This window comes from Lampris incognitus, chromosome 21 (genome assembly GCF_029633865.1).
Source record: "Lampris incognitus isolate fLamInc1 chromosome 21, fLamInc1.hap2, whole genome shotgun sequence".
In the NCBI taxonomy this organism is placed as follows: Eukaryota; Metazoa; Chordata; class Actinopteri; order Lampriformes; family Lampridae; genus Lampris; species Lampris incognitus.
The window spans coordinates 22,517,512-22,538,566 of record NC_079231.1 but is presented as its reverse complement, the minus strand read 5'-3'; the positions used below and the strand labels follow the sequence as shown (position 1 = coordinate 22,538,566).

General features: G+C 50.3%; 2 protein-coding genes across 2 annotated transcripts in view; one reads left to right on the top strand and one right to left on the bottom strand.

The window, feature by feature from the left end:
- Positions 1-4,890, top strand: part of LOC130131730 (transmembrane protein 163-like) — a 62,503-nt gene extending 57,613 nt beyond the window's left edge. The window contains exons 6-8 of the mRNA XM_056301531.1: positions 843-954; positions 1,945-2,086; positions 4,830-4,890. Coding sequence (XP_056157506.1) covers positions 843-954; positions 1,945-2,086; positions 4,830-4,890 — 315 coding nt within the window. The remainder of the gene's footprint in view (positions 1-842; positions 955-1,944; positions 2,087-4,829) is intronic.
- A 9,844-nt stretch (positions 4,891-14,734) lies between these two features.
- Positions 14,735-21,055, bottom strand: part of mgat5 (alpha-1,6-mannosylglycoprotein 6-beta-N-acetylglucosaminyltransferase) — a 187,187-nt gene continuing 180,866 nt past the window's right edge. Inside the window, exons 10-14 of the mRNA XM_056301107.1 lie at positions 20,440-20,586; positions 20,143-20,259; positions 18,586-18,660; positions 18,227-18,384; positions 14,735-14,938 (exon numbers count right to left, since the gene is read on the bottom strand). Of these exons, the coding sequence (XP_056157082.1) occupies positions 14,740-14,938; positions 18,227-18,384; positions 18,586-18,660; positions 20,143-20,259; positions 20,440-20,586 (696 nt within the window). The 3' untranslated portion in view covers positions 14,735-14,739. The remainder of the gene's footprint in view (positions 14,939-18,226; positions 18,385-18,585; positions 18,661-20,142; positions 20,260-20,439; positions 20,587-21,055) is intronic.

Genomic DNA, 21,055 nt, shown 5'->3' with positions numbered 1-21,055 from the left:
TGGGAGGAAACCGGAGCCCCCGGAGGAAACCCACGCAGACACGGGGAGAACATACAACCTCCACATCATACCTTACCATACAGTACCATGCAGTACCATACATTAATCTGCCAAAATTGCAGGCGACCTACTCCGTCAGACTACCGGGTTAGCTTAGCAAAATGAGTTAGCTCACTACAGCTAGCGCGGCACGGTGGCGCAGTGGTTACCGCGGTCGCCTCACAGCAAGAAGGTCCTGGGTTCGAGCCCCGGGGTAGTCCAACCTTGGGGGTCGTCCCGGGTCGTCCTCTGTGTGGAGTTTGCATGTTCTCCCCGTGTCTGGGATGGTTTCCTCCGGGGGCTCCGGTTTCCTCCCACAGTCCAAAGACATGTAGGTCAGGTGACTCGGCCGTACTAAATCGTCCCTAGGTGAGAGTGTGTGTGTGTGTGTGTGTGGGCCCTGTGTTATGGCCTGGCGGCCTGTCCAGGGTGTCTCCCTGTCCAGGGTGTCTCCCTGTCCAGGGTGTCTCCCCGCCTACCGCCCAGTGACTGCTGGGATAGGCTGCAGTGTCCCACGACCCTGAGAGCAGGATAAGAGGCTAGGATAATGGATGGATGGATGGATGGATGGATAGAAATTTGTTTCATCATTTGATATTCAGTAGACGGCAAACCCATCTTAACATTGGGTACCCAGTTTTTTACTGAGCAGAGTGGGTTTTTATGTTGCTATGTTCCTAATATATTCAGAAGTAATGAACGGCATCGACCTGTCTCTCTCTCTCTCTCTCTCTCTGTCTCTCTCTCTCTCTCTCTCTCTCTCTCTCTCTCTCTCTCTCTCTCTCTCTCTCTCTCTCTCTCAGGATGACTTCCTGTTCAGTGTGTCCATCGTCAGTGGCCTGTTGTGCATCATCCTGGCTGTGATCAAGTTTATGCTTGGAAAGGTTCTCACCAGCAGAGCCCTTATCACGGATGGTGGGTACACACACACACACACACACACACACACACACACACACACACACACACACACACACACACACACACACACACACACACACACACACACACACAATCACACCTAGGGACCATCTAGTATGGCCGATTCACCTGACCTACATGTCTTTGGACTGTGGGAGGAAACCCACGCAGACACGGGGAGAACATGTAAACTCCACACAGAGGACGACCCCCAAGGTTGGACAACCCCGGGGCTCGAACCCAGGACCTTCTTGCCGTGAGGCGACCGCGCTAACCACTGCGCCACCGTATTTTAGTACATGTTTTTTCAATATGTCACGAATGTAAGAAGTATTCTGGACGGGGATTACTACTGTAGGCAAATTCTGTGCATCCACGCACACACGGGTCATACTGCCCTAGACCCCCGCAGGTAACATCATGTGCCTGCCGGCTCAGCTCACACAAGCTGTAGCTAGCTAGCTAGCGTGATGCTGAGGGGTGAAATTTCACACGAAGGCTACAAGATTTCTCATCAACCGACTGCGGTTCCCGCTGACCCACTTACACAGGGTTCCTAGTTTGAGACAAGAAAAAGAAAAGTATGTTAAAGAACATCAAATCCAGGATCTTGTAAGAGGAAGAGGGGTGTTTTGGAGGACTACAGAACTCCTAGAGTCTACTGGTCCATATGGTCCAATCAGCACTGCTCATTTGACCATCGGCTTTAAGTCCTGCTCTCGTTTCCTGTGGTGAGACGTGACGCAGCAGTCGAGTTATATTTGAACAAAGATATCCAAATTCTCAACCCTGCAAACAAAATGGAGGCCTGCACACTTGTAGATGTTCCTGATGATGTGTCTTTTTTTTGTTGGGCTCATCCTTCATACAAACAAACAAACAAACAAACAAGCCAAAAAAATGCCTCAAGGTTCAAACCCCATGATCGGGTTCGGACGTTCACTGACAGTTTGGGGGCACGTTTGTTTCTCCGCCTGTCGACAGGGTTCAACTCCCTGGTGGGGGGAATCATGGGCTTCTCCATCCTCATCAGCGCCGAGGTCTTCAAGCACGAGCCCAACGTGTGGTACCTGGACGGCACGACGGGCGTCCTCATCGGCCTCGTCATCCTGGCCTACGGAGTCAAGTGAGTGGCTTTGGTGACCGAAATGTTCCTCAAACTACAAAGACAGGTTGAACCGCCTCAACGGTGGAGGCTGTTTACGACCCCCCCCCCCGTTTTTCTCCCCAATTGTACATGGCCAATTACCCCACTCTCCCGAGCACGCCTCCGTCGCTGCTCCACCCCCCTCTGCTGATCCGGGGAGGGCTGCAGACTACCACGTCTCTTCCCATACATGTGGAGTCACCAGCCGCTTCTTTTCACCTGACTGGGAGGAGTTTCACCAGGGGGACGTAGCATGTGGGAGGATCACGCTATTCCCCCCCCAGTTCCCCCGAACAGGCGCCCCGACCGACCGACCAGAGGAGGCGCTAGTGGTGCAGTGACTAGGACACATACCCACATCTGGCTTCCCACCAGCAGACACGGCCAATTGTGTCTGTAGGGACGCCCGACCAAGCCGGAGGCAACACGGGGATTCGAACCTAAGACCCCCGTGTTGGTAGGCAACGGAATAGACCGCCACGCCACCCGGGCGCCCCCTAGTTTATGATTTTGACAGGAGAGTGAGCAGGTTTTTGTTTGGAGGGAAAGAAGTCGGAGTGGAAACCGACTGTAGCGGTCACATGTGACGTGACCGCTCTGAGCAGCCGTCTCTTAAAGCACAGTAGAGGGTGATGACCGCGTGACTGACACGTGTTAACAGTGGCGCCCCCAAGGGGTGGCCAGGGGTGGCCACGGCCACCATGATACTATCCCTGGCCCCCCCAGCCATGAGTCGCATATGCAGAATATGCTTCTGATTATGCAGAATATGCTCCTATCTGATATCTTACTTTAGGTGCTGTTCATTTAAATCAATAATGTATATTTTTCTTAACTCTCATCTTGACAGTTTTCAGCTAGCCTATAGTACAGTATACTACAACAGCAGCATAGAATTCCCCTAATTCAGTCATGGCTTTTGGTTTTGGTGTGCCACCCCAGGATTTCCAGTGGCCCCATTTGCCCCCCCCCCATGAAACATGTCTGGGGGCGCCACTGCTGTTAAATCAGTATAACATAATGAAACAGACATCTCCTCTTGGATGTACCAGGCTGAGAGACCGTCACTCTACTGCCGGCCAGCTTGCTGGAACAACAGAAGAGCAGCTTCAAACAGGAATTCAGAAGTAGACGGGTGGCGTGGTGGTCTATTCTGTTACCTACCAACACGGGGATCGCCGGTTCGAACCCCCGTGTTACCTCCGGCTTGGTCGGGCATCCCTACAGACACAATTGGCCGTGTCTGCGGGTGGTAGGCCGGTTGTGGGTGGGTGTGTGTCCTGGTCGCTGCACTAGCGCCTCCTCTGGTTGGTTGGGGCGCCTGTTCGGGGGGGGGGGACTGGGGGGAATAGCGTGACCCTCCCACGTGCTACGTCCCCCTGGTGAAACTCCTCACTGTCAGGTGAAAAGAAGCGGCTGGTGACTCCACATGTATGGGAGGAGGCATGTGGTGGTCTGCAGCCCTCCCCGGATCAGCAGAGGGGGTGGAGCAGAGACCGGGACGGCTCAGGAGAGTGGGGTCCTTGTCCAAGTACAGTTGGGGGGGGGTTAAAAAACAGGAATTGAAAAGTAGACTATAGGTTATGCTAACGTCACCTACAGGACACTTGAAGACAGCGTGAAACATCGTTTCTGTATGACGACATATTTCTGAGTTGAACAGGGTGTTAGGGCGGGACAAAACGTAGGGAGGGGCGTGATTTGATTGGACGGTGCAAAACATTTGACGATATTATTGGTTGGATTGTTGCTCGCCCGTCCACTCGGTCTCGATGACGCAATCACAAAACCGTGTTTTTTGGCACAAGTGTTTGAATGTATGTATAATGTAAGTGGAGAAATGGGGTAAAAAGTGAACAAGTAAGTCAATTTTCATTTCACGCTGTCTGTGATAACAGCGAGGCCTAAAGATGGAAGTACGTCTGTGCTGCTCAAGGCTCGCTGGAGACTTTTGGAAGTCATTTTCACGTTAGATTTCCTGAGTAATCTCGGTTTTGAAATGTTTTTTTTTATTATTTCAAATTTCACACGTATCAAACACCCATAATGATCACTCTAAGCAGAACGGTCGGTAACACTTTAGTATGGGGAACATAAGAAAACTTAATTACTAGTGAATTAGTAATGATCAAGATGTCACTTTAGTATGGGGAACATATTCTAAGTAACAAAAACTTAATTTAGAGTAATTTAACACTATGAACACTTGTAGTTGTGTGTGTTGTTATGTAAGAACAGACCATATTCATTAAGTGTTAGTAAGGCAGAATAACTCTTCTTGTGGTACTACCACCTTATAAAGGCCATACTAAGCAAAGCATATTGAGATGGTACTACTAATAAGCAATACTTCTGAGGTTATAGAGGGAAAACTCATAGTTAATGGCTTACTGGTTGTATAATAAGGCCATGCAGAATAAGGCATTAATGAGTACGTAATAATGACCAATTAAGAGCCAATATGTTGCTAATTTGCATGCTAATAAGCACCTAATTAATGGTGACTACGTTCCCCATACTAAAGTGTTACCGAACGGTTTGATCAAAACAGCGTCAGTGTAGGGAGGCTAAAGGTCAACGTGAGCGGTTGATCAATACAACAGGGATCACTATGAGCAGTTTCCCACTGAGTTATAAGAATAGTTGAAAATAATATAAAACATTTAATGTTCTGAAATGGTTTTAAATGCTGTCTAAAAGGCCCCTCTTGTGTTTGTTGCAGGCTGTTGGTGGACATGGTGCCGCGGGTCCGTCAAACCAGGAACTACGAGCGCTTTGAGTGACGGGCCATGGACGGGCCGGGGCGGCTGACTCACTGGAGAGGAACAAGCCTCCAGCCGGTTCATACAGCCCGTTGCCCTGCACCCCCCACCCCCCAAAAAGAGAGAATATCGCAGTCCATTTCAGATTTCATCGGGTAAAAGTGGAAGATTTTCTTTGGTTTTAGGAAAGTTCACCTCCCACTCGCTCTCTGGCCCTAGTCTCCTAGTCCCCAAGTCCCCAAAGTCCACGAAGAGTTTACGACACGACCGTCTGTCAAAGCCTGTTTTTTGTTTTTGCTGTCATGTTTTTTTGGAACACAGAATAAACTGAGGACATCAGGGCCGTGATTGACGGGGCAGGGGTGAAAAAACGCTCCCACCCCCGTCTTTACCGTCGACATGCTGGTGTATATAATAACATATTTATCTGACGTGTCACAGGGAACGGGCACCCTGTTCTTCAATGTCCTTTTATGATGCTGTACATGTGGAAGACTCAATACCTGTGAAGTACTGGGGAGGGGAATGGAAAGTTTGCTGGTGGTAGGGGGCTACCTTGTCTAGTTAGCTCCTGCACATTGGCTCGCCGGTCACGTGACAGCAGAGATGAGTGAGCCCAGAGACGATTTAGACTTTACCTCCGTTCCCCTTCGTCTGTCAGAACACATCCCCCCCACCCCCAACCCCACCACTGCCCAATGGCTCTTGGAGGCCTTTGTTTTACTCACCTCTGTAATGGACTAGCCTTACCGCGGACGTCTCCGTGTTCGACAAGAACATCAGAAAGCGCATTTCGCTGGAAGCATGACACAAGGTTTATGGCTCAGGCCATGTGCTTTTGGCATGGGAAACAGCCCCAGAGGGTGTATCGAGGACGTAACCGGCCCAAACGGCATCCCGGCGTGCCATTCGCAGCATCGACCCGTATCGCTGGCTCGCCACGACACATTCACTTGGTGGGGAAAAAATGGGCCGAGGTTAGTGACGAGACAAAAATGGATGTGGGCAGAAAACGGTGGCTGGTCCTCACAGGTGAAACCCGTCTAAGCACGGGTTGGACTTGAGTCCAGTTATATCTTACTGGGAATAATGGCGTACCAGTGACTTAGTCCGTTTAGAATCAGCGGTGGGGTTGTCGTGAAGGAGGTGGCTGCACGCTTCCCTTACTTAATACGTTTCAAACAGGCTGTTCGTCTCCTTATACTCCCAGTTACACTCGTGACTGAGACTCGGGTCCAGAATATAACACAGTGGGTAGATAATAATACTGTATCAAGGACTCATACCATATACATACACACACACTGAAACTTCCTGATTTTTTGTCTGTGAATGTTCTCATTCATCCAGGTCATAGTTATCCAAAGGAATTGAATCAAGTGCAGCTGGACTTGGTTATATATGTCACCTAGTTTATAAGTCCAGTTGCACTTGATTCAGTTCCTTTGGATTCCTGATTGTTTTCACTACATTATTAATCTTCATGTGGACATTATTTCTCTGCATTTCTATGATGAATTTGCATCCTAGCCGTGTAGCTAGCAGCAGTGGGCAGCCGCTGTGCAGCATCCGGGGACCAACTCCAGTTCATCTTGCCACGCCTTGCTCAGGGGCACAGACAGGAGTATCAACCCTAACATGCATGTCTTTTTGATGGTGGGAGGAAACCGGAGCACCCGGAGGAAACCAGCCGCAGACACGGGGAGGACATGCAAACTCCACACAGAGGATGACCTGGGATGACCCCCCCCCCCAAGGTTGGACAACCCCAGGGTTCGAACCCAGGCCCTTCTTGCTGTGAGGCGACAGCGCTAACCACTGGGCCACCGTGCCGTCCAGTTTCCCCTCTGGATCACTAGAGCGGCTGAACTGCCGCGTTACTGGGACCCGAGTCTGGTCCAGACATTCAAGCTAAATGACAGTTTTCTCCCTGCGGCATTAAAACCCCACGATGGCGTCATTGGCTGTTAATAACGCTTACATGGAGACACACACTGGTTACCAAGAAGTCAAACTGCAGAACAGAAAGTCTACATGGGTCACCTTGTGTTCATAGCAGCTTGCAAGACGTGTATTGTGTTTCTTTAAACAGACGGCATCAGGAGAACCAGTGAAAGCTGTAACCTGGTCACTGGTTCCCACAACGGATGGAATAGAAACCAGTGCATATTGTTAAAGTTAGAAATGCGTCTTTTGGGCGTCCGGGTGGCGTGGCGGTCTATTCCGTTGCCTACCAACACGGGCATCGCCGGTTCGAATCCCCGTGTTGCCTCCGGCTTGGTCGGGCGTCCCTACAGACACAATGGGCCGTGTCTGCGGGTGGGAAGCCGGATGTGGGTATGTGTCCTGGTCGCTGCACTAGCGCCTCCTCTGGTCGGTCGGGTCGCCTGTTTGGGGGGGATGGCGTGATCCTTCCACGCGCTACGTCCCCCTGGTGAAACTCCTCACTGTCAGGTGAAAAGAAGCAGCTGGCGACCCCACACCTATCTTAGGAGGCTTGTGGTAGTCTGCTGCTTTTCAAAACGAGTCGAAGCACTCGGATTGCTTTCTCGTATTTGCAGGCAGTAGTTAAAACAAAACAGCATCCAGAATGTGGTCTGTGGCATATGAGGAGGCCCCGCTGCACGCGCAGTGCTTGGTTTTCCATGGTGTCTTCCTGTTTTTGCTCCATCTCCACCGGACTCCGTAACCACATCAACAAATACTGCAGGTGATGATACTGAAGTGTTGGTTGTGTTGGTCACGTGATTCCCACCACCAACAGCAAACGCTGCACGTCTCCTTCATCCACCACGTGGTCGTCTGTTCTCAGTTCGAGGGCCTCCATCTTAGCGGTGACGGGGTTTTCAGCTCTCACACAACACATTGTTAGGTTTTCCTCAGGTCTGCGAAGGAGCGTGCGCGTGCTGTGTGTTGTCATGCTGTCACCCCTGATCAGCGTGATTGTGCCACTTTGTGGTGTTTGGCTCGTCCTACAAAGGGGGAACCGGCGTCTAACCCGGGGGGTCAACTTCAAGCCTTGTGTCGAAGCGATCTGGCGTCTGTTGACGGACACACAACACTTACCAATGCACGCACACGAGCACGCAGTCGTGGGTCTGCTCATGCACAGCTGGACTAGGTGTGCCGATTTGTTTTACAGAAGAAGGAACGCGGTACTTTCATCCTGCAGGTTTTAAGAAAACCGGCTTGCACGCCGGGTGACAGTAAAATCCTGAGTGTTAATTTAACTCTTGAGAGTGTTAATTTAACTCTTTGAGAGTGTTAATTTAACTCTGAGTGTTAATTTAACCCTGAGAGTGTTAATTTAACTCTTGAGAGTGTTAATTTAACTCTTGCGAGTGTTAATTTAACTCTGAGAGTGTTAATTTAACTCTTGAGAGTGTTAATTTAACTCTTTGAGAGTGTTAATTTAACTCTGAGTGTTAATTTAACTCTTGAGAGTGTTAATTTAACTCTTTGAGAGTGTTAATTTAACTCTTTGAGAGTGTTAATTTAACTCTGAGTGTTAATTTAACTCTTGAGAGTGTTAATTTATCTCTGAGTGTTAATTTAACTCTTGATAGTGTTAATTTAACTCTTGCGAGTGTTAATTTAACTCTTTGAGACTGTTAATTTCACTCTTGATAGTGTTAATTTAACTCTTGACAGTGTTAATTTAACTCCGAGGGTGTTAATTTAACTCTTGACAGTGTTAATTTAACTCTTGAGAGTGTTAATTTAACTCTGAGAGTGTTAATTTAACTCTTGAGAGTGTTAATTTAACCGTGCGAGTGTACAAATGGACACGAAAGGATCTATTTGTACACTCTCGGAGTTAAATTCACACTCAGGATTTTACACGACGATGGTACATCTGTGACTGTGTAATTGTATTGCTGTCATGTACACGTGTATAGTGGATATTACAACACAAGAGCCTTTTGTCACAGAAAAAAGGTTTATTTAAAAATAAAGTTATATCCCTCTTACCTGTCAAAAGACTGTGAAAACAAAAGACAAAAAGTTTTCCTTTTTCTCCTTTCATTGCTTCTAACATCATGAACACCACTCCGGCATTGCCAACAATGACTGCTTACAGACGGCTTTTGAACAGAGTTCGGGACTGATAAATAACAGACTGACACGTGTTCATATAAACGGCAAATTGTGAATTGTTTTTGTCTTTTACAACGGACACATTCGATGCTGAGGTTGGGGAACAGATATGGTGAGGAAACCCTCCCAACGGCCCCACCCTGGCTTCTCCAGTCAGGAGGGAGAAGATGGGAGGTTCCTGGCTGGTAACTGGGAAAGGAAACGTTCTGATCATCTGAATGGACAGCAAGTGTAGAAGAAGCCCGACATAAAACCCAGTGTGAATAAGGCTATTTGCTGGTTAGAGCTGCTTACAGGTGTAGCACAATCTGATTTCACCTGGTTCCTTCTGTTTATTGTTAGTTGATATGATGTGAGAACCTCTAACAAGAAGTCTGGACAAAAGTAACCATCATCTGGTCCATACCAAGTCCTGCCAGTAGATAAACGATAAATAAGGTTATTTGTTGAAGCAAGAAGAAGCCTGATGTGAGAAAAGTTAAGTACACCTTGTGATTCAGCGGCTTGTCGGATCTCCTGTAAGTCGCAGTATGCGTGGTGTCGTCAGCGAACATGTTGATTTATGGGTCTACTCATAGGGTTGTGCTGAGAACAGCACTGTGAAGCTCCTCCCACATCGCCAAGGCAGCACTGAAGCTCCTCCCACTACATCACCGTGCAGATGTAGGACTGAGTCGTTTTCGAAGTCACGTGTTAAGTCTCAGATTTTGGCACTCAAGTCTCGAGTCAAGACTAACAAGTCTCAAAAGCCCCTAAGCTTCGAGTTTTAAGTCCTAAACAAGTCATTATGTGCGCTTCGTTAAATTTAAGTTCACTTCAACATTTTAACAACAGATTAGTAAATATATTAAATATATGCAAATCATGGCTGCTTTTTCACATTTGTATTTACCAGATTCATTGGGAGTCAGTCGGAAACGATGGAAACGAGGAGCTGGTTGTTGCACTTTTTGAAAGCATTTTATCTTTGGGTTTGGGGAAGATGTCAAGTCTCTCAAGTCAAACGGCTCAAGTCCGTGTGGAGTCACAAGTCGTGGTATTTAAATCAAAGTTGCGAGGCTTTTTCAGTTTCGTCAAGTCCAAAGTCACCAAATTTGTGTCTTGAATTTGACCCGAGTCCAAGCAACATGACTCGGGTCCACACCTCTGTCCTGCGTTTGCCGTCAGACGTATCACATAAAGACTTACCATGGACATCTATCTACTGCTAGGACTTGGTGAGGACTAGCTGAGGGGTTTTTCATGATCCTGCATGGAACACAAACCATTGTTCAACCAGGAAACATCTGGTTGGACCAGCTGCTTTATGAAGCCGGGTATGGTTTACGACCTGAACCGAACCAGTGCAGCTCTAACCAGGGCCTGTAAGACACATTAGCTTCAACCCAACAACCAACCTTGACTTGGACATGAACGAAACCCAACCTGACCTGATGAAACTTAAACCTATCTAAACATTTTTTTTTGAGGCCCAAACCCAAAAAATGTCCAAACTGATAAATATTTACTTACAAACAATTATCAATTTACTCAAGTCATTTCAGTCTGTGTTCTGATCCTGAATCAAACAACTCTACTCGACAATGACGTGTGAATTTACAAATCACAAGAAAACCACATGTGAGTTTATTCTCTGGTAGATTCACTTCAAAAAAAAAAAATCTTTTGCAAAGATAACCCTCTTGTATTCTGCCAGTAGAAGCAACCTGGAATAATTTGGTTTTCATCATCTGGGATTTTAAACCTGTTTTTAAAACATGAATTAACTAGAACTTAAGTAACCCAAACCCTGGTGTATGGGCCAGTACTAGCGTACAGGACAGTACTGGTGGACAGTACTGGTGTATGGGACAGTACTAGTGTACAGGACAGTACTGGTGTATTGGGACAGTACTGATGGACAGCACTGGTGGACAGCACTGGTGGACAGTACTGGTGTATGGGACAGTACTAGTGTACAGGACAGTACTGGTGTATTGGGACAGTACTGATGGACAGCACTGGTGGACAGTACTGGTGGACAGTACTGGTGTATTGGGACAGTACTGATGGACAGCACTGGTGGACAGCACTGGTGGACAGTACTGGTGTATGGGACAGCATAACTTACTAAATGTCAAGCATCTCGGCAGTTTTGACAGACAGACACAATGGCAGCGGACCAAACCTCACCATGGAAAGGCACATCATGTACTTTTTAAAAATGCTGAAACTTGGCGGCAGATCTCGGATCTATTTACAAACATCGGACGCGAGCGAAAAGGAGAAGGAGAGTACAGTAGTCTGAGCGACACAGCGAGAAAGGAGGTGGCAGCGCCCAACGCGTCCACCCTCAGCTAGACGTGTGTGAACACAGAAAGCCACGGTGACGGGGACGGGGGGGTTAGAAAGACGAAGTATCACTGTGCACGAGGCTCCCGCTTGGCATCCGCCGGGGAAATGTTTGTCCACCTCGGCCGTCCGGAGCAGCGGAGACTAAGAGAATGAGGGAAGAAGAGAGGGAGGCCTGTGTACCGCGGACCGGCTAACCACCTGTTAACTACTCTCCGCGAGGTGCGAGATGCGGCGGTGGGCTGGTGGCCGTCTCTTAGGGTGCACGCGTGAAAATGCCAGGCTTCATCTCGGTGAGGAGGTCAACAAGGGCAACGCCTCGTCGTTTTGTGTTGGGTTAAGCACAGAGCGCGTGCTAGCCGCTCTCAAATTATACGCTACATGCTAACATGACCTGCAACCGTGCAGGATTCTGCAGCGTCCACAGTCTCATCCATGCTAAATTCTGCACCTCAGCAACATGTGTGTCTGAGGTCCGACCACCACCCATCCATCTAATCACTGCCGTGTGTTTCAGGAAGTGGGTTTAGTTTGTTTTCCAGAGCCAAGTTTCTGTTTCGGTTAAGGACCGAGTTACAGTACAACCTCGTCCGTCCGAAACCGGTGACGGCAAAAGGCCAAGCTGTGATGGGCCGACCAACACGCGCTGACATGTCACCCACCAGGACCTTGACCGGTTGATGTTTGCGCAGCCGGGACTGACGTTAAGACGAACAAAGGTTCCACTTGGACACAGCACAGGAAAACCAGGACCACGTAAGACCTGCTCCTGGACCAACCCAAACCTTAGAGAGCTCAGTTTGATTCCGGACCTCTGCTTTTCCCCCATTAATCCAAATAAAACTAATAGTCACAAAACCGAGTCCAAAGCCTGGGCCCAAAGCCAGCAGGTCTGACTTAGTCTAGGTGGTGCAGCACTGGGCTCAATACTGCACGTCTCAAAGTATTTTTTTGTTTTTGGAGTTTTCCCCTCTTTTCTCCCTAATTGTACCTGTCAAATTACCCCACTCTTCCGAGCCGTCCCGGTCTCTGCTCCACCCCCTCTGCCGACCCGGGGAGGGCTGCAGACTACCACATGCCTCCTCCCATACATGTGGAGTTGCCAGCCGCTTTTCACCTGACAGTGAGGAGTTTCACCAGGGGGATGTAGCACGTGGGAGGATCACGCTATTCCCCCCAGTTCCCCCTCCCCCCTGAACAGGTGCCCCGACCGACCAGAGGAGGCGCTAATCCAGCGACCAGGACACATACCCACATCCGGCTTCCCACCCGCAGACACGGCCAATTGTGTCTGTAGGGACGCTCGACCAAGCCGGAGGTACCACGGGGATTCGAACCGACGGTCCCCGTGTTGGTAGGCAACGGAATAAACCGCCACGCCACCCGGGCGCCCCGTCTGAAAGTATTTTTGTCACCTTTTGTCGTCTTTTCACGGCCTTCGACAAACAACCGAACACTCTTCTTGTCTCTAGTCGCTGCTGCTGAGGACAGGCCGCGCGTGGACAACGCGTTTCCATCTCCGCCGTTCACTCCAATAAGTACTTTTCCTCTTAAATTACTCTCTATAAATAAAATCTGCAACAGAAGTAGACATCCCCCTCCTATAAATAAAAAAAAGATTTGCTTTCCGTGAAACACAGAGATAAAGATCTGTATACAAAATAAACTGATAAAAACAGAAACGACTTTAAACCCCATATGAACAACATACAGTGTTCCAGCATCCTTGTGTTAACCCTCTGCAAACAGATTAACGTAGTGCATTTAGCTTCACTTCACCGCCACCACGACCCAAAACCTTTCTTCTTCTGCTGAATCCGCCTACACACGAAGACCCCGATGTCTGTCCGGACCATAAAAACGAGGAGACGGCGGTGACGTGTTCATTTTTTTGCATGGCTATGCGTTGTTACCTACTGGTGCCATCGTCGGGTGGCCTAAGAGGACAGACAACTGACGTCGGGGGACGGGGGGGGGGGGGGGACGGGAGTCACTGTTCGAAGGTCTGCGGTGGAATTTGTGTTTATAAAAACGACAAGGCGTCTCGCTAAAGACGTGCTTCAACCCGTCTCGCGTCGGCTCGGGACTGTTCCGACGTGTCGACGGGACTCGCCCTCGCCGACTGGCTGTGGAGCAGCCCGAGCTCCTGGCGGCCTCCCGCCGACCGGTCCGTGGTGCGGCACGGCGGGGTTAAATAGGTTCCAACCTAACGAGCAAACACATAAAACACACACTCTCTACTGGCCTTTTACACACACACGCACACGCACAACTCACGTGCTCCTCTTTACAGATCTTAATGAACGCTCAAGGACGCTTTCCGCTGAGACACGAGACGAAAATCGGAACGCACGAAAAACCCAAAACGTTGCTCGTGACAATCGGGGGCCGTCAGAAGTTGCCTGCTGTTGTGTTGCTGCGTTGGGAGGAAATAAGGGGTCGAGATAACAACTTAAAGTGTGTTTGTGTGTGTGTGTGTGTGTGTGTGTGTGTGTGTGTGTGTGTGTGTGCGTGAGGACATGGTAAAACTTGTAGAATAAAAATCGACCTACATTAAAAGTCCCCTCCTGCAGAGGAGCAGCTTACAGTGTAAAACATGTTTCTTCTTCAGCCGCCGCTTGCTGGGGCCGGGCGGGGCTGTTCCCGCCGTTTATGCAGATGACTGTGTGTTGTTGTGTGTGTGTGTGTGGTGTGTGTGTTGTTGTGTGTGTGTGTAGGAGTTTAGGCCTTTAGGCATGCCAGTCCAGTGCAGACCTACCTATTATCAAAGATAAAAAAAAAATAAATTCAGAAACCGAGCAGACGGGGCGTGGAGGGGCGGGGGTGGGGGGCGGGGGGTGGTCTGGGTTCGGGGCAGGAGGGCGTGGAGTGCTCTATATCTGCCGGCCCCTTGGTCCCGTTTCGTTCTAGTGAGCTAGACACACACACTGACGGCCGCTCGTCTGCCGGACGGGCGGGGCAGCGGGCTCGGCCGGTTGCGTCCGCTCCACATCTCGGACGACTCATCTCCGGCGTATTGGATGTCGGGCCTGCAGACGAGTCTTTACGTCGGGGGGGGGGGGGGGGTGGAGGTGGGGGGGGGCGCTCTCGGGTAGGCTGCAGCGTGGGGAAAGCCGTGATTTTACCAGTCACGTCAATACGGCGTCACGTCTGCGTGTCCAAAACCTGCCCCTCCCTTCCCCGGCCGGACCTCGGGAGTCCGGTTCTGCTGTATGAGAGGGTGTCGGGGTGCACAGGACGGTGACTGCTGCTTGACCGGGAGGCCCTGTGGTCCGCTGGTGTGTGTGTGTGTGTGTGTGTGTGTGTCTGTGTGTGTGTCTGTGACCCTCCTCATAGTTTAGCTGCATGCATTAATTCCTCTGGCGCACGAGCAGATGTGGGACCCCCCGCCAAACCCCGAACTGCTCCCCCCACCCCTCCCAGCCGGCCCCTGTGACGCTGCTATAGGCAGCCTTTGCAGAGGGCCACCTGCCCCTTCATGTAGTCGCGGCAGGGACAGATGCGCTTGAGCGAGGGGTGGGCCCCAGCACAGCTGAAGAGCAGCAGGTCTGACTGGAAGATGCAGTGGCGCTGCGTCTCGCTGTAGGCCGGCACCACCGTGTCCGCGCTGGACTCCACTGTCTGGCAGTCCACCCCGAACCTAGAGACAGAGCGAGAGACAGAGAGAGACAGACGGAGACAGAGAGAGAGAGAGACAGAGAGAGAGAGAGAGAGAGAGAGAGAGAGAGAGAGAGAGAGAGAGAGAGAGGGAGAGAGAGACAGAGAGAGAGGGAGAGAGAGAGACAGAGAGAGAGGGAGAGAGAGACAGAGAGAGAGGGAGAGAGAGACAGAGAGAGAGGGAGAGAGAGACGAGAGAGAGAGAGAGAGAGAGAGAGAGAGAGAGAGAGAGAGAGAGAGAGAGAGAGAGAGGGAGAGAGAGACAGAGAGAGAGACAGAGAGAGAGGGAGAGAGAGGGAGAGACAGAGAGAGAGACAGAGAGAGAGACAGAGAGAGAGACAGAGAGAGAGGGAGAGAGAGGGAGAGACAGAGAGAGAGAGCAAGAGACAGAGAGAGGGAGAGAGAGAGCAAGAGACAGAGAGAGAGAGCAAGAGACAGAGAGAGAGACAGAGAGAGGGAGAGAGAGAGGAAGAGACAGAGAGAGAGAGAGCAAGAGACAGAGAGAGAGAGCAAGAGACAGAGAGAGGGAGAGAGAGAGCAAGAGACAGAGAGAGAGAGCAAGAGACAGAGAGAGAGAGAGCAAGAGACAGAGAGAGAGAGAGCAAGAGACAGAGAGAGAGAGCAAGAGACAGAGAGAGAGAGCAAGAGACAGAGAGAGAGAGAGGAAGAGACAGAGAGAGAGAGGAAGAGACAGAGAGAGAGAGAGAGCAAGAGACAGAGAGAGAGAGAGAGAGAGAGAGAGCAAGAGACAGAGAGAGAGAGAGCAAGAGACAGAGAGAGAGAGCAAGAGACAGAGAGAGAGAGCAAGAGACAGAGAGAGAGAGCAAGAGACAGACAGAGAGAGAGAGGAAGAGACAGAGAGAGAGAGAGAGAGAGCAAGAGACAGAGAGAGAGAGAGCAAGAGACAGAGAGAGAGAGCAAGAGACAGAGAGAGAGAGCAAGAGACAGAGAGAGAGAGCAAGAGACAGACAGAGAGAGAGAGCAAGAGACAGAGAGAGAGAGAGAGCAAGAGAGAGAGAGAGCAAGAGACAGAGAGAGAGAGAGAGCAAGAGACAGAGAGAGGAAGAGACAGAGAGAGAGACAGAGAGAGAGACAGAGAGAGCAAGAGACAAATGGGGGAGAGAGAGATTGATGGTTAAGTTACAGAATTTAGTGTTTGGGAGGACACACAGTTGGGGACAAGACTCCACAAAATATACACACAGACACAAAACAGAGCAGAGAACAGAGCAACAAAACACAACACAACACAAAAACTTGTGTGTCTATATAGACGGAGCGTCTTTATGCTCTTTTCTTTTTGTGTCCATGTCTTCAGCCACTCCTGCAAGACTGGTTTAGTAGACGTGACACTGAGCCGCACGCCATCATCAGCACACACACACACACACACACACACACACACACACACAACACACACACACACACACACACACACACACACAGACTTCTTTTGGCAACTTTAGAAACTATTTAAGAAGAAGAAGATGATGAAGAAGAAGAAGATGATGATGATGGTACTATTTAAGATGTGTGTAGAGTAGAAGGGGAGTATAGTAGAAACATAAACTAATGGAAATAAAGGACTTCAGAACACGCTGCCATCTTTGGTTCTCAATCAGCCGCAGTTCTCAAACCTGACACCTGATACCAGTGAAAGGTGGGCCCTCTAGTGGCAATAACCGAGTACTGCAAACAGGAGGTAATTAAAAAAAACTGCTTTAAATTAGAGTAGTTGTAAAGTGACCCGTTAGTTTTGTGGTGCCATCTGTTGGCTATTTTATTTAATAAGGTAAATATTGAAACCCTTAAGGAAAATGCTGACAGTCTGTAGCATCTGGGTGATTCGTGGTCTGCCATGGCTTCCAAGTTTAGGCTTTTAGTCCCAACGCTGAAACAATTAGTTCTCTTACTGGCATCCGAGGCATGTAGACGACATACCGAACACCACGTTGTCTCGTCTCCTCGTAAACTGACCAGCCAGGGGGACTGATTCTCCACTGTCTCCTCGTAAACTAACCAGTCAGGGGTTCTCCACTGTCTCCTCGTAAACTAACCAGTCAGGGGGACTGGTTCTCCACTGTCTCCTCGTAAACTAACCAGTCAGGGGTTCTCCACTGTCTCCTCGTAAACTAACCAGTCAGGGGTTCTCCACTATCTCCTCGTAAACTAACCAGTCAGGGGGACTGATTCTCCACTGTCTCCTCGTAAACTAACCAGTCAGGGGGACGGGTTCTCCACTGTCTCCTCGTAAACTAACCAGCCAGGGGGACTGATTCTCCACTGTCTCCTCGTAAACTAACCAGTCAGGGGGACTGATTCTCCACTGTCTCCTCGTAAACTACCCAGTCAGGGGGACTGGTTCTCCACTGTCTCCTCGTAAACTAACCAGTCAGGGGGACTGATTCTCCACTGTCTCCTCGTAAACTACCCAGTCAGGGGGACTGGTTCTCCACTGTCTCCTCGTAAACTAACCAGTCAGGGGTTCTCCACTGTCTCCTCGTAAACTACCCAGTCAGGGGGACTGGTTCTCCACTGTGTCCTCGTAAACTAACCAGTCAGGGGGACTGGTTCTCCACTGTCTCCTCGTAAACTAACCAGTCAGGGGGACTGGTTCTCCACTGTCTCCTCGTAAACTAACCAGTCAGGGGGACTGGTTCTCCACTGTCTCCTCGTAAACTAACCAGTCAGGGGGACTGATTCTCCACTGTCTCCTCGTAAACTAACCAGTCAGGGGGACTGTTTCTCCACTGTCTCCTCGTAAACTACCCAGTCAGGGGGACTGGTTCTCCACTGTCTCCTCGTAAACTAACCAGTCAGGGGGACTGGTTCTCCACTGTCGGCATTTCTGCAGTTCTCATTAAAAACATGTTTTATGACCTCGGCCTCTTTGGCCTACGTCTCCTCCTGCAGACCTCTTGACCCCTGCGATGCAACGCCACGTTGTTTATGTTTCCTAGGCTACTTGACCCGAGGTGATTCTTGTTAACCGTTGGTTGCTAGCTAGCATTTTATGCGTATGCACACACCTCAGTAACCCCGCGTGTCTCCTCCTACAGTGTCCGAGTGAAACAGGTGGACTTGCAATTCGATCTGCCTTGTGGAATGTCACAAAGCGCTCCGTTACAACTGCATTATTTGTTTGTACATACGACTTTTCTTTACCCGCCACCGTGGTCGGTAGTTTGCTCAAATTCACCCACCACTACACAAATCACCCACATTCGGCGGGTGTGAATCTAATTTAGGACGCTGGTGTGGCGTCTCCTACCTGGCCAGGTCCTTGTCCTTGTTGAGGTGCTGGAAGAAGGAGGGCTCGCAGATGAGCTGGGCTTCCTGGCACATCTGCTTACAGGAGCGCCCCGGCTCGGCCAGCTTCACCTGCAGGGCGCTGAGCGGGGGCCACATCACCTGGCCGTGGCAGAAATCCTGAACACAACACAACACAACACAATGTGACATTTTCCACTCGTGACACTCTAGAACTCCCCCGGAGGAGAGAACGTGTCTATTCGCCGGCCTCTCTCCACAGGAAGGTCAGAGCACAGCGTTTGCTAACCACCACATGGTCCCTTCCTTAGACCGTAGTCAGGGACTGACAGAGCTGTTAAGAGGAGGTGAGTTTATTACCTGGTTCTCGATGAAGGCGTTGACCCTCTGCAGCATCCCCTCACAGGTGAACTCATAGGGCAGGTAGGGCTCAATCTGTTGATGGACGGGGACACACACACACACACACACACAGGGCCGGTCAGGTGACTAGGCAGGACAGACCACGTCCTCGCACAGCACCTCAGCTATGTTGTATGTCAACCCTCCCAGTGTACATAAGGTACTGATACAGATGCAGGTAAGCCTTACAGGTGGGTGTCCTTCAGTCTGATAAAGATGAGGTGTGTGTGTGTGTGTGTGTGTGTGTGTGTGTGCGTGCACGCACCAAGTAATGTGCACGAGGGCCCATTCTCATGCCTTTTCTTCCCCTCGAGCCTCCAGAGACAAGAGCTCTGGCTGGTGAAATATTAGAGGGCCGCCGGCTCTTTGAGCCGGGGTCTCTTCAGTCCCATCAGGCCCACTCTCCACCACAGCGTCTCATTTGCAGGGGGAACTTCAAACGTACTGGTCTAACAACCGACTCCATTGTGAAACGCCGAGCTGGTCGGCGCTCTCTCGGCGTCTTTGTGTGCAGAAGAGTTTGGGGGGTGGGGCGGGCGGGTTGTGAAAGCCGAGTCGGAGCCTGGTAGGCTGCAGCCCACAGCGGCCCACAAAGAGTATGAGGCTAGGCATCCTTGTCCCATGAACAAACGCATTGTCCAGGCCCGCTCGGCGAAGCACAACAGAACATGAGGTCCGGACCCTGGGCTTTTAAATATGCATGGGCCTGGCACAGGCAGCTGGAAAGGACCTTTCTCTCATTCTAGACGTCCTTATCGCTCTGTGTCCTAATGTCTCGGTGGTAATCTCGCCTTTCTTGTCTCTGTTCTCTGTTGCTCCTACCAGCCTGTACGTCTTGTTACGAGTTAGTAGATAACTTGCTGGGTATCTAAATGAATACATAAAACCTGGCTCTGCTGTGTTAAGAGGGGGTGCAGCGGTAACTTCATATATTTCGTCATACCAACCCGAGTCGGCCTTCCTACTCCTCGTCTGAAAAACAGAAGACACTACAGAACAAACTGCCTGGGAAGATGGCGGCGCGAATTCACGTTTGCGGCCACCCAGTACCGTCCACGCAGTGTCTTTGTCCACAGCTAAGTTTGTGTCTTCGTTTGATGGCTGTGAGAGCTGGCGCTGGATCTGCTGGGAGAGCTTGGTCTGCTGCGTCCTGTGGACCCAGGGACCACGGCCCCGCCCGGAGCTGGGCCCGAGCAGGAAACACTAAGGGTGGCCTGACAGGATGCGGAAGCGGGGCGGGATAAGCTAACTGCTAGCCCATGCAGACCGGCAGTTTGGACAGTCATCCTGGCTGGCTTTCATTCCCTTGGACAGTGATTTTTTGTTTAGTTTGGATATGTGTGTTAGTTTGGATATGTGTGTTCTTGTAGTTCTTGGATGTGTGTTTTGTCTTTGTGTTGTGCTGCTGTGGTGCTGGGGGAAATGATTTGTTTAATATAAAACTAAAAAGCCAAAGAGAGGGAAAGAGACATAATTCCGTTTCCGTATGTCCGCCGCTGATTTCTGCAGCATTACCTTCTGGCTTAGGATGGAGCGGATGGCCCGCTCCACCTCGGCGGGGTTGTCGATGTCCACCGTCCAGACGTGGGGCTGCCCGATGTACACCTCCGCATACGGGTGCTGAGAGGTCAGCTGGACACCGCAGAGTTCACAGGAGAGGAGGAGGAGAGACAAAGGTCATAGATAAGGACATGGCTGATCTATTGAGAACACAACCGCCCATCAACAAACACGACAGTCACACTACTGTTGACCCATGACCTCTGAACTCGGCCGTCTTGACTATAACGGTTCCTAGTGGTGCCCCCTCACCTCTCTGAGGGTGGGCTTGCCCTTGAAGAAGTCGGTGTTCTTGCTGCTCTTTGGTGGGTTGAACTTGGGGTTGAGAAAAGCGCAGCCATTGGCTATGGCTTCCAGGGGGGCGGGACCCTCGTAGGGGAAGGACAGACCCACAAACAGCTGTATTGAAGAGAGAAAACAAAAGAAATTAATCTTTACAGAGAATAATTAGAAATTTATCCCAGCCATTATCCAAGCCGATTATCCTAATTAGGGTCGCGGGATGCTGGAGCTTATCCCAGCAGTCGTTGGGCGGCAGGTGGGGAGACACCCTGGACAGGCTGCCAGGCCATCACAGGGCCAAAACATTCACCCCTAGGGACAATGTAGTACGGCTGATTCACCTGACCTACATGTCTTTGGACTGTGGGAGGAAACCGGAGCACCCGGAGGAAACCCATGAAGACACGGGGAGAACATGCAAACTCCACACAGAGGACGACCTGGGACGACCCCCACGGTTGGACTACCCCGGGGCTCGAACCCAGAACCTTCTTTTTTGTGGGGATTCCCCCCCCCTTTTTCTCCCCAATTGTATCCAGCCAATTACCCCACTCTTCCGAGCCGTCCCGGTCACTGCTCCACCCCC